Source organism: Ostrinia furnacalis, unplaced genomic scaffold (genome assembly GCF_004193835.3).
Source record: "Ostrinia furnacalis isolate ACB-3 unplaced genomic scaffold, ASM419383v2 OfSCF0682, whole genome shotgun sequence".
In the NCBI taxonomy this organism is placed as follows: Eukaryota; Metazoa; Arthropoda; class Insecta; order Lepidoptera; family Crambidae; genus Ostrinia; species Ostrinia furnacalis.
The window spans coordinates 74,458-90,637 of record NW_021130921.1 but is presented as its reverse complement, the minus strand read 5'-3'; the positions used below and the strand labels follow the sequence as shown (position 1 = coordinate 90,637).

At 35.7% G+C, this 16,180-nt stretch overlaps 1 protein-coding gene across 2 annotated transcripts in view; it reads right to left on the bottom strand.

Annotated features, from left to right (window-relative positions):
• LOC114366782 (synaptotagmin-15) overlaps positions 1 to 16,180 on the bottom strand; it is a 73,607-nt gene that overhangs the window by 4,100 nt on the left and 53,327 nt on the right. For both annotated transcript variants that reach the window (XM_028323759.1, XM_028323761.1), the window contains exons 6-10: positions 15,684 to 15,772; positions 13,145 to 13,269; positions 11,734 to 11,827; positions 3,847 to 4,014; positions 3,089 to 3,196 (exon numbers count right to left, since the gene is read on the bottom strand). In XM_028323759.1, coding sequence (XP_028179560.1) covers positions 3,089 to 3,196; positions 3,847 to 4,014; positions 11,734 to 11,827; positions 13,145 to 13,269; positions 15,684 to 15,772 — 584 coding nt within the window. The remainder of the gene's footprint in view (positions 1 to 3,088; positions 3,197 to 3,846; positions 4,015 to 11,733; positions 11,828 to 13,144; positions 13,270 to 15,683; positions 15,773 to 16,180) is intronic.

The following is a 16,180-nucleotide window of genomic DNA, read 5'->3' as shown; positions in this document are numbered from 1 at the left end:
TCAAATAAACTATCCGAACTAGTCTTGATTACAAGGAGACGAAGTTTATCGGACCCTATTGTAAGAGTTTGGGATATGGCAAAGTTATCGGAGAGGCGAGGAAAAATTAGGTGGGTACTTGACTTGAAAGGCTTTCGTACAAATTGCCAGATGACACAAATAATGATAGTATTTTTACTTACGAGTATACGTATGTACGAGTATAGTCCATCAAGATCATTCTGAATTAACTATTGATTTTCATCTTGAGTGTGTTGTTAAGTATGAACTTTAGGCTTTAAATAACAGACCAAAACATGAGAATTTACCAACAAAGCAGCTTTATTTACCAACAAAATTACGAGTAACGTATGTAACGCGTATGCAACAAAGTAATATAGGTATGTAACATGATTCCACAGTTGCTATTTATTTTAACCCGAAAATCCCCCGATATGTTTACCCATTTTTGCGTAAGGCAAACATTTTCCATTGTAAATTGGTTAAATAATCTCCCGAGTGTAACGTTTCCCAAAAACGGACGCTGAAAATGAAGCTAAATCATTTGCCGAGATCCATTTGCGGTCATCACTTATTCCAACCGCGGTAAAATGGTATACAAACGGGAGTGAATGATCAATCACTGAGAATCTACAGTTACAGAAAAGGTCACATCATTACAAGAGGACTTCTGACATTCCTAACATTCCTAACTTCTGATTTCCTGTCATTTGCTAGGAATTAAACCAAATGATAAGTTATACAGGATGAGATTTAAATCGTTGGCATTCTTTTAAACTAAGACTCTACTTATGATACATAGTAATTTACTCATTGGATTTGTTTCATATTTAGGAAATAGGGAGAGTTCGGTATATTGTACCGCCGGGTAAATTGTACCACCCTCATATTTCGTAAAGTATTTATTGAATGTCTGTAATTGCAACACTCAGCGACACTCAACTAAAATAAATTAATATCGGCCATGTGGTTTTTGCCGTGACAACAAACACGTGTGTTTTATTTTGAAAAGTATTTTTTCATTGTTTTCAAGTAACATGTATTGTCAACATGTTTAGATTGTAATTTTGTTAAATTCAATCACAGGGTGTTTCTAATATATTATTTAGAAGCGTAAATTCTGACCGACTGTATCTGGTTAAAGACGTTTGTTATAAGGCTTGGAAGGAGTATTTTGATATAAGGTCAAAAGAAAAGGGCATCTGGTATATAACGATACAACCTAAACCTCTTATTATACCTTGGTTTGACAAATGTGAGTTGAGTAGACGAAATATTGTTCTGGCTTTAAGACTTCGATCCGGCCACATTCCAACTAGAAAGTTCAAATATTTAATGGGCTTAGAACCATCTCCCTTGTGTGAAGACTGTGGCGTCGTTCATGTCTTGGTGGAATGTGTCCGGAACGGGCAGGCCAGGTCTCAGCTGTTCCAACCTGACGGGTTTTCGGTCGGCAGGTGCAACAGCATCCTGGCTTCTCCTATGTCGGAGGAGGCGAGAGCCTTATACTGTGTTTTTCTAGCTTTTTAGTTTCCTAATTTTAGACAATAAGACACAAATACATTGTACCTAAAATATTGTCTAGATATATTGTACCTAAAGTTTGTATCTAATGGAGCGACATTGTCATCTTGACAAAGCTCCTTAAATAAAGAGAGAAAAAAAAAAGCGTAAATTAGTGTGGATTACAATTATGTGAAACATTTTTCGGTATTTATAAGCTATATTTTTTACCGATTTTTTAAAAGCACTATCACCTAGTCGGCTAAATTGTACCACATCAAGTTGTATGGAACTTTACCAAAGGATTTTGAAATTTTTTTTAGTAAATCATATTTTGAAGTTATAATAGCGTAGTTATGTTTGACTAACAATAAATGAAAGCAAAAGACTGGCAAAGTAGATAAGGTACAAGTGTGCGTTACGATAATTGGAATTACAAAACTTGTACTCAAAATCGTGATAACTTGTAAAACAATATCGATTGTCTATGTTATTAACTACTGTTCCTCTTCATTTCCTAATTTGTTAAGAATGTATCGTATAATATTTTGCCATAGTTTTTTTAAAGGCTTGAAATTTATTGAAATCCAATTTAGTAACCCTGTGGTACAAATTATCGAACCGGTTGGCTAAATTGGACCGAAGCTCTGAACTCGTACTTTGTTGATTTGTGCTAAATATACAACAATCATGTTAATTAATACTTATGAAATAGTAAGTTGAATAATGTATCTTTTATTATATACCATGGACATTAGCAAAAACAAAAGAAAACTATGTGTAAAACGGGATTGAAAAAAACTGGTCCAAATTAGCGGACTCTCCCTTATACTATGTATCGTCATGAGTAGTCTTAGTTATAAGGATGCCAACGATTTAAATGTCACCCTGTATAGATAAAAGTTCGTAAACAGATCTAGGTACTCAATTGTGTCACATAACTGAAAGATTCGTAAAGCTTCATGTTCTTTTTATTGTGATTTTCATACTAGTTTCATACTAAAAGTTCCTCTTATATTTATAAGCTAAAAAGTCTTGTATTTTCAACCGACTTCAAAAAAGGAGGAGGTTATCAATTCGACCCGTATGTTTTTTTTTTCTATGTTTGTTACGCGATAACTCCGCCAATTATGAACCGATTTGAACAAATCTTTTTTTGGCGTATAGGTAATACCTCAAGGGTGGTCCCATTCAAATTTAATAATAGAAAAAACAACCCCCAAGGGTGGAAAATTGGGGATGAACTTTTTTATACGCAATATCTCCGCCGATTATAAATCAATTTGAACGATTATTTTTTTGTTGAATAGGTATTATCAAAAGGGTGGTTTCATGCGAATTTGAAGAAAATATTTCACCCCCAAGGGTGGAAAATTGGGGTTGAACTTTTTTATACGCAATATTTTTAATTTTTAGTTTTTTTTGTGTTCACGCATTTGAAGTCGGTTTTATTTTTTTTAAAAGTTAATTATTACGTCTGTAAAATAACATAAAAATACACCCAATTCTAAAATTTACTCATGTTCATCGTCACTATAGTAATCATCATTATGCACATTAATCATTGGTATCATCAGTGACCTACCTTTAGTCCTCGTGTTTCTATTACGGTAACCGTTAGCCGATGCAGATTCTCGTTGTAGAGTAGCGACACCAAGATCTCGCCCAAGTCAGACGTCGGTTCTTGTACCTCCTGAGAAGAAAGAATATGTCAAGCACAATATTCACATTCGTGATTGTGGGAGTAATCCCATTTCCGTATTTTCAGATCTATCTATTATCATCATCAGTGCCTAGAAGTGTAATAAGTGGCATAGTGACTTCCGGTCCTACGTTTCTCACGGGGTCGTAAAACAACTAGAAGACACAGTGTGTTTTTCTGTAGGCCTAAGATGCGCGCTGTGATTTTTTTTATCGACGTCAAAATGTATGGGCGAAATCGATAAAATGGCGTGATAACCCTTATCGCGGCGCGCATCTTAAGCCTACTCGGCAATGGCTGATTTCCTCGAGTTCGTGGTCGCCACTTTTTTGGGTAATTTTTCATTACGGATCATATCACACACATCTTTTTACATGTACGTTGTACATTACATGTAAGTAATGGTCACTGTAATTCTCGTATTGGTCACTGTCGCTAAATCATGACATTCACGACACGTGTCTCACTTTGATTGATAGAAATAAACAGATCGTAAAATACTTGGATTTTGGAAGGCGTTAGTCCCGCTCTATCTAACCGGTAGATCTGAAAATATTGGCATGGTATCAGTAGGCCCGTTGTTTTGTCTTATGCCTATTACTAGGGGTCTAATTAAATGACACATCACTTTAACCCATTACCTTTTCAATGTCCAGTTTGTACAGCTGCGGTTCTTCATCTGGAGCTACTCCTTCAAGCTCGCTCAGCGGCAGTATGATGTGTCCAATAAGCTGCTTCCCCTTCCCCACTCGTCCGATGTCCAGAACTGACAGCTTCAGGGTCAGAGTCTCAAGTTTGCCAGGCGGGATCTGGAAGGAAAATCTCGTGAGAAAAAGGTTTCCATAATTCCGCAACTCATTTCCAGAAGTACTATTTTAGAATCAGAACGTGGGCTAAGAATGTAATTTAGTCTCTAGGTGTTGTGTATATATATATACTCCCAAGCCGCTTTCGGCTACGGTAACTGCGACAAAATTCCTTTAGTCCGCAATAAGAGGGCTACGCTGGGCTGCCCTATCATGTGCCCTCACATGGCTAAAGTAGCCAATCTTGTTGGTAAACGTGCGCGAACAATGTCGACACGTTAGGACACCGCTGATGTAGTTGTAGGTGATAGCCGCTGCTGGTCTGGCTTTAAGAGCATCGCGCTTCGAGTCAAGATCAGATTTCCGCTGCTCTTCGAAGTCGTTAACTTTTTTCCGCACCAGGCGCCTCCACTCCAGACGGTGGCTGGCAGTTTTTTCCCACTTTAGGGGGTCAATGTCGCAACGCTTCATATGTCTTTTCTGAACATCCTTATAACGTAAGAACTGGCCGCCTTGTTTCCGCTTGCCGTCCTGGAGTTCAGAAAAGAAAATTCGTTTCGCGACCCTCTCGTCAGCCATACGCCAGACGTGACCGCACCAACGAAGCTGCCGACGCATCAGGTACGCCTCAATGCCGCAGACATTTGCCCGTCGAAGTACCTGAGTGTTTCTTACACGATCTGACCATTTGATATTCAAAATGTCTCGCAAGCATTTGAGGTGAAACCTGTCTAGCGTACGGATATGCTTTCGGTACAAAACCCAGGTCTCCGAAGAGTACAGAAGGTTTGGGAGTACTACAGCCATATATACTGAAATTTTAGTAGAGAGCTTCAGATCATGTGAACGCAGCACCTTAGACCGAAGTTTTCCGAACGCAACCGCCGCAGAACTGATGCGGTGGTTTATTTCGCCTTACATTTTATTTTCCATTTTTTTTTATTTTCCAAGAAAAGTTCATAGCTACAAACAATCAGAAGACATGTGAACGTAGTCCTATAAAAAATCGTATTTTTTCAATAGTTTTTCAAATCTCTAAAAAGTTTTTAACAAAAGATTTTGATCTTAAAAGATTCAAAATAAAACAAAACAACACAACAAAATGTATTCAATCGTTCTTCTGTTCCCTCGTGAATTCATGACGTCAAAATTTGGCAAACTCATCAGTTATTTCCCAAATCCGAACTCATTCGAAGCTTGTGACGCATAGGGTTTTGAATCCCTCGACACTTAGTCGGATTAACAAAGTTTATTCCAAGACATCAAAGGTCAAAGAGGTACTTAACGGCTCTTTGACATATATTTTAAATGAAGCCAAAGAAAAGCTTTTACATTGATCGTTTAGGACTCTGAATGACTTTATTTAATTAATAAATAATAAATAAATAAATATCCTTGGACATTTTACACTGCGCTTCTAGTCCCAAACTTAGCAAAGCTTGTACTATGGGTACTAGACAACGGATATAAACATACTTAAATACTTTTTTTTTTGTAAATACATACATATTATACATAGAAAACACCCAGTCCAATACAAACAAATATGTTCATGCACACAAATGTTTGTACTGTGCGGGAATCGAACCCACAACATCCGGAATAGTAGTCCGTTTCGAACCACTACACCAAACGGCCGACTGAATTAATTGGATACCATTCGGGTGAAGCACAAAAGTGAGCAGCAGAATATTATTTTATTCGTATTAGGTTTCACTTACTTGATAGCAATGCACTAGTGTTGAGAAATTGAATCAATAGTTTAAGTCAGTAACTGCACAGGATTAAAAACAGTGATACGTGGCAGATTTGATGAAATACTAGACCCGTTTTGATTCAAAATTACCTATAGTCGAACATAGAACCTCCTAATTCTTTTTTTGAAGTTGGTTAAAAAGTGTCAATAATACTTGTATTACAAAAATCCAGAAAGCAAAAACTATCTACAGTTAGTTAGCTAATTATGTATAACATGTTGTTGGTATAAATAACACACTTATACCAACCATATATTAGTTTTTAGATCGTGAGACTATTCATAACAAAAGTTTTTGGAATATATTTCTATTTATCGATGATTTAACTGTCGCTAGTTCTACAACACTACGACCAAGTGAGTACAGTGTCTCGTACACTCGACAATGTTATTATTATAGCAAGTGGAACACAATCTTCTGAACTGTTATTACTTCAGAGAATAAGCTGTTACATTCTAGAACAGTCAAATAGTTGACTAAGACTGGGTTGCACCATCTTATTGTAACTTTAACAAACTTCAAAAATCTGTCAAACTCCATACAAAAAGCACCGGTTATCGTTATAGTTACCGTTAAAGTTAGGTGGTGCAACCCAGCCTTAGTTCATTAACACAGAACTTATTTTCTCCTAAACTAGGAGTAAATTCCTTATGGCAAATTAGTAGGTAATTCTTAATCCATGTTTGAGTATGCGCTTCAGTACTTTTTTTTCTACCTACTTATTACATAATTTAAAGGTGTAGAAGTTCACTGATTCGTTAACAAATCATAATATTGTTCGTTGCCAGTATTCAACAGGTTCAGTATGGTAACTTTCAAAACATTTCCTCGCCGTGGTATTATGATAGACATTATTTACTTTACAAAACAAGCACTTGGTAACATGAGCTTGAACTCTTGGTGCTCCGAATAAATGATAAATAAATGCATGAAACAAACTTTTCATATAAATTAATTTATACATTTCATTTTACACTAGTACAGTACCTATACTTATTATTATTCTGTGCTATCCTACAAATATTATTTTATTCGGTGTCAAGGCTCAAATTGTAAATCTCTGTTGCATTCATATTCAAAGTGGACGCAGCCTGTCGAGTACTACTCAATTAAAAGATGGACTCATGGGCCTGTAACTTTTCCAATTACTTAATTGAATGTTTATTTTTGTTAAAATACCTATATAAAATATAATTGTTGTGTTCCGACAGAGGTAAGATAGCCAGTTCCTCTATGGTTGAGGATTCCGAGTGAAGCTCGCCTCCACCTTCGGCCTGATCATCACTTACCATCAGGTGAGATACAAGCCAAGAGCTTCCTCGTTGTGGATAAAAAAATATCCTCACATTATGTTTACAAATAATTATATTGTTAAAAAAGTTTATAAACCATACTAATCTAAAATTTACTCATGGTATTGATTCTTTACTTTTGATTTAAACGTTTATGACTCATCTTATAAGATTTTGTAGCATTAATAACCTTTATAAAGTGAAATAAGTCTATAACTGATCCTGGATACAATAAACACTGGTTTTAAACGATCACGATGTTTGAGTTGGGTAATGCGCAAATAAAGGGAAAGGCTATTTTGTTCAGCCTTTCTATCGTAAACGTAAGTCTATAAATATATTCCGATTAAGGTAATGTACATACATTTTATTACAGGTGGAAAGGGTCAGAGGTGATTGGGATGTAGAGTTGGTTGACACAAACTGATTGTTTGGGTATCAACTCAATACGGACCGTTACGATGTATCTTTCTAAGGCTCTAAGCGTTTCGATGACTCTTTTATAATGCGAACAGCTAGAGACTGCAATTCGTTGCCTGCTGCTGTCTTTCCCGAAGACTATAATCCGGGTATTTTAAAGGCGAGAGTGAATAGGCACTTACAGGACAGATATATACCATCATAGACTGCATCCCACTTAACATCAGGAGCGATTGTGGTTAAATACCTGCCTTGTTATGCATAAAAAAATCTATTTGCTTTACGATTATATCTGGACAACGTTTTTTTATCCACATTGAGGAAGCTTTTGCCTTGTACCTCCCCTATATTTAAATTATATTATTACTTGTGCTTCAAAAAGGCACGTTAACCCTTCTGTACCGGTTGATACATAAAGAGTCCTTAAATGAGTGCCTTTTAACACACTAGCAGTTCAAATCTCTATGTAGTGCATACTTTATAGATTTTAAAAAACATCGTTTTAAAAAGACCCAAACCTTACCGAAACTCGTTAAAAATTAAAATCCTTCTCACTCAAGTCTATTCGCTTCAGCTCAGCTTTTTCGATACTAATAGACCAAACAATTTGCATGAAAAAGGTATTCAAATGATACGGGACTAATACTCTGTAGACCGGAGCATGACCGAGCTGTTAATAACATTACAAGATCCAGGTCATCAGAGGTGATTGGATAATCGTTATAACCCGACTAGTTAGATGGACCGCAAAGGGCTATTATGAATTTATATTAAGGTTTAAATAAATAAGGACGGTTTTTTTTATCGCTACCGTCTTGGGTGTTGAAAATACGGGTTTTTATACCGGGTGTTGATTTCAATCCTCGCCAAATTTATTTAGGTGATCTATTATGACATAAATAAACGCATCATCCACAAAAAAAATCACAAACGAAAGTGGAATTTTTAGCGAATATTTTTCGTGCGAAATTAACTGTACTGTGGCTCGCAATACTGCAATAGTTAGTCGGATAGTCTACTGAAGGAAGCCACGTAAAGTAAGTAGTGTAAATAGGTATTTTTCTTTGACTAGTTAACTAAAGTTAAAGTTCGTTTTAAATTTTTTTCGAAGTCATTTTTTTACTGATTCGTGATCAGAATAAGCTACTTAATCAACTCTCTAAATATAGCGAGGATTGAAATCAACACCCTGTAGAATGTACCTTTGGTAGAGTTACATAATAGTTAATGAGATTTTCTTTATAACACAGTAAAAGGGCTGGAACAAAGAAGTTGGCACAATTTATACACACAATAAACCTGTTGGAAGAAAGAAAGATATACCTAATTTGTCTGTTAATATCCACCCTTAGTACTCATACAGATTTTCTTGCGTTTTTCCGTATTAATCGTGCACACATTTGTCGTTTGGGGTTATTATACCTTGTACCAAACAAGGTATAATAACCCCAGTGAAATTAATTCTGATACTACTAACACTTACGGTTTTTTTTTAATAAAATTAAACAGTACCTACAAAAATTTTTTTTTTCGACAGAGCTTTAAAAGAAAACAGTCATAGTTTTCTATTGTATATATTTGCAAGAAATATTACAGAAAATCCATTCCACCTGAACAATCCTCAGTATTATTTCAGGATAAAAATTGTCTTCCATCACTGTCGCTTATAATAAAGCTGGGCCGTTATTGCACGTGGCCGGTTAAGCCACGCTCCGTATATTAGAGCCTTTCATTAAACCCTATTTAAATCTCTAATAGGATTAAAGCTAGATGATGCGGTATTGCGCTAAGCTTACCTTAGATGCGGGTACACGGACATAATAATTTTCATCAATTGAGTTTGAACCTTATCTTCAGGACGTAACGTTCAGAAACGCTCGGATGAAATTAATTTTGAGGTAAGTTAACCTGTTGGCGACAGTACATTCTGTTAAATGTCATGTAACTGTTGCAAACATGCAATACCTATAATATTTTCAGTTACCTAATAGTTTAATGTAAAGGAAACACAAGTTTAAAAAAAGTAGTGACAATACTCGTTAAAATAAATAAGTTTAAAGTCTAAGAACTTTTCGCAACCAGACAAAGCTGTGAAAGCTGTATGGCATTATATTACTCTCTTATTTCATTTATTAAGTAAAATGACAAGTTCAAGTAACACAGTAATACAGGGTGACAATTATGGTAGGATCATGAGAATCATGACGTGTTCAGTCTGCTCGCAGATGTGCAAAAATTACAGAATTCAATATACTTAATAAATGTCACACTACCTGTTACCATGTTTGCGCAGTACCATCTGTCGTTAGGCGCACACCGAGAGTATTTACTAGGTCAAGGTACAGTATCCGACATGACCCCGCAGGTTGCGACCAATAAATTTCACTTAGGCAAGTAAACCCTTGCTCGGTACAACGTAACAGGGTACACGTACCCACCACTTTGCCATGCGGTTATTAGGGGTTAATAACATTTTGTACTCTATCATTTGTCATCCGGAAGATAACTTCGAACTTTTAGGCTGGGTTGCACCATCTTACTTTAACTTTATGAAACGTCAAAAATCTGTCAAATTCCATACAAAAACATTTGGTTATCGTTACAGTAACGGTTAAAGTTAGGTGGTGCAACTCAGCCTTAATTTCGTTGTACGAGTAAATACAGATTTTTTCTCTGGGACCAACTTGGCCTTTACTGGTTGACTTTGATTTGGAGCATGCTGTAAAACCTGGCAACATTAGTAGCCGACTAGCCGTAGAAGTGGGAAAAATGGCAATGATCTACTATTTTCATTTTTTAAAATATTGTCGGGTAGCGCTATGTTTTTAAAATCTCAATCTTGTTTCATGATGGCCCCGAAAAAGCCCTACGAGTGCCAGATTTCTTAAAAATGTAATAAAAATTTGCTGAAGCTCTCAATATTCATTGCGGTTTTTCTGAGAAATAATGTAAAGATGAAGACTTTTAAGTTCAAACATTAAGGGGGGGTGCGGAGCGATTGTGTAAGGTTGTTCATGTATGGAAAATGAACACAATTGATCATCAATCGTTTACCTAAATTCCAAATTTTGACCATTCCATGAAGACTGAAAAGTGACCGGTCGTATAAAAACGTTTCATGCATTTGCGTTTTATTATCGAAAAACATTCGCTAAAACTCATTTTTTGAACAAATAATACATCAAATTCATGTTTAAATGCAGTTTGACATAATTTTTAAATTGTCACTATTAATATTTTTTACTGAATAACCTGTAAAAGTTAATTCTACAATTTCTGAAAAATCACCTAAAAATAACCTTTTCATTAGTGTAACCTAAAAGTAACCAATGCAGTTCAAAAGTAACCTTCTGGCAACACTGTCGGGGATAGTGCTAATCCGACTAACAATATTTAATAAAACCGCGTATCTGCATTTCAATTAATTTACTCGTAGCTCCCGTCAAACTGGTGACTGACAATCAGAATTCTGCGTACATTGTCAGATACGCGGTATTATCCAATGATAGTAACGCGGATTTGCACTGTTCCCGATGATATGTAGGTATAAAAGCATATTTCCATAAACCTCCTGTTTAGGGAACCCTAGGAGCTAACCAAAGTAAAGCCTGCAAAGTGAAAACAAAAGTTTGCTAAAAGCTTTGTAAGCTCGGGATGATCTTGGGAAACGTAACGACAGGTTCGCGTCAATATGGTGTCGGTGAGTGGGCCACACCTGTTATGAAAGGTCAAGGTTAATGTATACATGTTATGTTGTTAACCAAGGCTTACAACAACATAACATGTTGTGTTAGTTACTTCTTCTTTGCTTTGAGTTTACATCGATTCGTGCTTCATAATTGTATTATATCGCTTTCTCAATTTTAAGCTTCATTATGAACTCTATTGTAATTTTGAATAGTGTTCAAGTCATAATGTATGTAGGTAGGTACTATTCTACAAATACCTACTAATCTCGTACGTCCTTATATCTTCAATGAGAGAAGTGACCGCCTGTACACTTCAGTAAATAGGTACGACTTGATGAGTATGACGACCTGATGGGCTACTGCCTAGCAGTCAATCTATGATGCCAACACATAGCAAGTATGTTACAATCATGCCGGTTTTCACCATCAATCCCTAAATTTTAAGTGACCCCTATGGTAACACATAACAGGAATTTTGTTTACAGATCACTTTAAAATTGCGGATTGATGGTGAAAACGGGCATCAGTGTAGTAGATATTAGTAATTCTACATTAGTTACCTACCTGGTAAACGAATGTCTCGTCAAAGAATGGATTGCAAGTCTTCTTCTTCTGTTTCGTCTGTAGCACTCTTCTCTCATCTGGCATCAGTTGTAACCTAAAGAAAAATCACATCATTAAGACCAAATTACGTATAATCATTTCCAAATCACCGCACTCTTTTACGGTCTTGAATTACGCACAGATCACAGCCTTCCTTGTGAAACGATAAAAATATATATCAAATAATTGTTATTTATTGTGTTTAATCGATATCTAGGAACAACAATGAATACTTAAAGACGTAAAAAGATATTTTAAAGTAATTTGGTGGTATTATCGTAGTTTTATTTAAAAAACTAAACCCACAAAAAGCTCTAATAAATTATTTATCTTTATACATTATTTTGCTACTCCCACACTCTCAAACAAAAGCAATTTAAAAACAAATTATTAGTTTTTCTTCCAAAGAGTTTATTGAGTCTTAAAATATTCTTAGAAGATCATAGACTAAGGCTGAGTTGCACCATCTTACTTTAACTTTAGTAAATGTTAAAAATCTGTCAAACTCCATACAAAATGCACCGGTTATCGTTATAGTTACCGTTAAATTTAGGTGGTGCAACTCAGCCTAAGAATAACAATTCAAACTTTTAAAACAATAACATGCCTACTTTGGCAATAAATGTTTGAGATGAAAATAAAAGTTTATCTAATAAAGTCTGATTAGGTCGCCGTAGAGCTAGTTGTTATGTAAAACATTGCAAGCCGGGAGCCCTCGTTATTAAGATATACGGCTTGCAACAGCATACTTAGTGTTATTTAATTAAAATCTATGTAAGGTACATTAAGAACAACGAGCCAGTACTTAGTCTTTGTATACAAATTAAAATTCGTGACACACTTTTCATAAAATAACAAAATTATTGTTTGTACTACATTTACTTCTTCTGTTTTATTTGACATATCGTGTGTGTTATTTATTATTGTGACAAACGGACAAATTTTCGAAAATAGGCCTCCCAATTTTTTTCCCCGGGACAAACTTGACTTTCACTGATTGGGTTTTTATTGGTGGTCAAGCTGTAGATCTTGGCTACACAGAAGTTGCAGCGGTGGGAAAGAGATGTGGGAATAGTCCTGTAGGCTGTACCACATACGAGTACCTACTGTCCACCCCCACAAGGTGGACCTACGACATCATAACATAAAGGTAGCAGGAAGGCGCTGGACGCAGGCCGCTACCAACCGGGTAACATGGAAAGCATTGGGGGAGGCCTATGTTCAGCTGTGGACGTCCTATGGCTGAGATGATGATGATGATGAAAACTACAACGACCTACAAAGATCATGATGAAAATCATGTCAATTGACTAGTGTGTCAAATCCCTATTTTATAATTTAACTACATATTATACTATCGCTAGATACTCACTTTATGTACGGATCGCATGCGTTGGCCAGTGCGGGAGTGCGCGAAGGGAGGTGCTTCGCCTTGATGATATGCACCTGTAACCTCTCGGTACCAGACTCATACTTCAGCGTGAACCACACTCGACCCTAGGGAAATTACAATGGAAGGTTAATTAAGGTCATTTCAACGATTTGCTAAGGATTGGCACACATTGACGTAGCGGCTGACGAGCTCTGAACAAAATACTGTTACAGTTTACGGAGCTATTGTTCGTAAATGCGTGTTAGTCAAATGCTAATTTAGGCTTGTAATACCCAATATACTCTAAGTTGAATTAGAGGAAATTTTACCCGTAAATTTCCACGACATAGTAGTATTTAATTAGATGTTGTGTTGTCAGTCTGCTGACTCGGATTGAATTTAAATTGAATTATGTGATGTTCCCCATGATATAATTTGTGTGATACTCAGAAATAAAGTAAGTAATTTAAAAAAAAACTCATGAAACTCATTATTTATGCAAGTAGGCTTTAAAAAGTACTTTTACGCGTCCCAGTATTAACCCTACCACTGCTTCAGGACAATAAATGGGCCAGTCCCAGTGCTGAGAAGAAGCAGCGCAAGAAACTCAGTAGGTAGGTTAAAGTAGGTGAGTTTTCTTGTGATCACTTTAGGTATAATAACATCATGTGTCTCCAGTGACATAGCTTAATCTTTGCTAAATGCTTCAACATTTACATTTGATTTACAAATACGTTCGTCGGTGCGTGAATTTCCAATGAATCTGCTTTTGATTGTGCCATGAATAGTGAAGTGTTGATTGCGGGCTTTTCAATTTCCTGATTGCCGTCAAGGGAAATCAATGACGACAATTAATGCGAGTTATGTTAACCTTTAATGTGAATACGGGATTTGGTATTTATGGTAGTGGATTTTATTACCAGACGCAATTCCCATTTCTGCGTCTTGTCGCATAACATTCTTGAAACTGTCCTGGCATTTTAGAGGATATGGAATCTTTATTATTCGAATTGGAACCAAATACTGTAATACCTGTATTTGTAAATCTCAATAAAATAAATAAAACATAAGTAATTTTCGATTATTACCATACACAACCGCTCTTTTTCGTATGCTTAACAACATGTACCCCACAACCCTTTAGGCTATCAACCTAGCTGATGATAAGACACTATTCTACTCGTAATACCAAACCAATCCTGATTTGTTTGCCTACCGTGGCAGCAGTGAACCGACTGACAATTTCCGGGCGGCTATTACAAATACCGGCCTTCATAAAAAGGAAGTTATTCAGGTTAAAACTTACTTAACTGTGAGTGGTTGTGATAGTACTACAAAACTGGAGTGTATGTATTTGCACGTGTGAAGTAAGGGCTTTTTAATTTGAGGGAATTTAATTTTGAGGATCGCTTTTATAATAATGGCATGGTTTTTACCGTATTACTTCTGTTAACCGTGTGGACATTTACTATATGAAAATGCATAATAACAAAATTATGAAAAACACAAACTTTGCTGGCGTGAAAGTCAGTTTCTCACGTAAAGAAAGATTAAGATTGTAGGAAGTAGGATACGATAGTAGCATTTTTATATTATTTCTAACCATAAAAAATTCACAATGGGCATGGTAACGTATTAAACGGCAGGGTCTGTTTTGGGTCGAGTTTATTGATTTATTTTTAAGTTACTTTTTATTTCATGATTTCGGATTTTTAATTTCATTCATCTGAGTTGAAAGCATTTTATCAATAAGAGTTTTGGAGTAAAAATAGAATGGAGGTCAAACAATAAATTGAGATTACTACCCAGAATTCGATACCAGTTCTTTGTTGTTGTTCGAACCGAGTGATTCTTATTTCAGTTTTCATTGTTAAATACACAATACAAATCTTGGAAAGTAACTTACAGCGTTTAATTTACAAGTTATTGTTATTGAGGATATTTTGTAAAAAGAAAACGTAAAACTGTTATGTATTTATTATTTTAAAAGCTAACTCGCCCAACTCGGGTTTGATCCTACGCGCCATTTATTTTCTTTCTTCAGACAGTCAATTTTTAACGCCAAAACAATTTCTTTAAACAATAGGTACTCCTTTGTACTGAAAACTTAGTTTTCTTTCAATATGTTGTAAAATATGATTCAGCATAGCTTTCAAATCAATAAGTAAGTAGTATGTACTCGTACAGTATGTATATTTAGTATATACACGTATGTATCTATAGGCAATATGGCGAGGGGATACAGGGATCCCTCCCTCCCTACGGCAGGGTCAATTTTTGACAGCTAATAAAAAGTATTTCAATAAGACTAGTTTTATCTACTGCCCTTGTTGTTACGGAGTGAACTGTAAATCTAATCTAAGAGGATTCTGAGATGGTCGACCCTAGGAGCGTCAGAACTGTTTAATTACAAAAAAGTAAAGTGACATGACGTGGCCTACAAAAAACAAAAGAACAATCAACAATTTGCTTTTAAAATTTAAGAAGGCCATTCTGCTGGCCAGTATCCAACAACCTTAAAGACATAAAATATACATACCACGTGCCCCTCCGGCCACATGAGATCTTCATCCAGACAGTCTGATTTGTATAGTGAGGGATCCAGCACTCCCAGGTCTGCTGTGTTAGCTAAAACAAACGAACAGCTGTTATTTTAAGCTTTGCCCTGCCATTTTTTGTAAAAACTTGGAAAATATTCGAGAGAAACGGTAACGTGAAACTTTTTTTTTGCTCGGAAGTGTAATTGTAGTTTTAAGAATTGTTAGAGAAAAGATTCTTTGTAAAACAATAACAAAAAGAAAAACAAAAGGACAAGACAAGAGTCCTAACTTCGTAAAGCTTCTAATAATTTCATGAACTCTATTGTTTATTAATGTTACTTTGTTTGACCTATAAACAAATTTTGTAACGGTTTCCATGTTTATTTCTGAAGGAAAATTATGTAATAAACAACACGGCCCAACTTGTAGCGAAACAACAGTTAATCTTGTTCAGTAAAGTTGTTGTTTTAAGGTAATTTAATTTAAATTACCTACT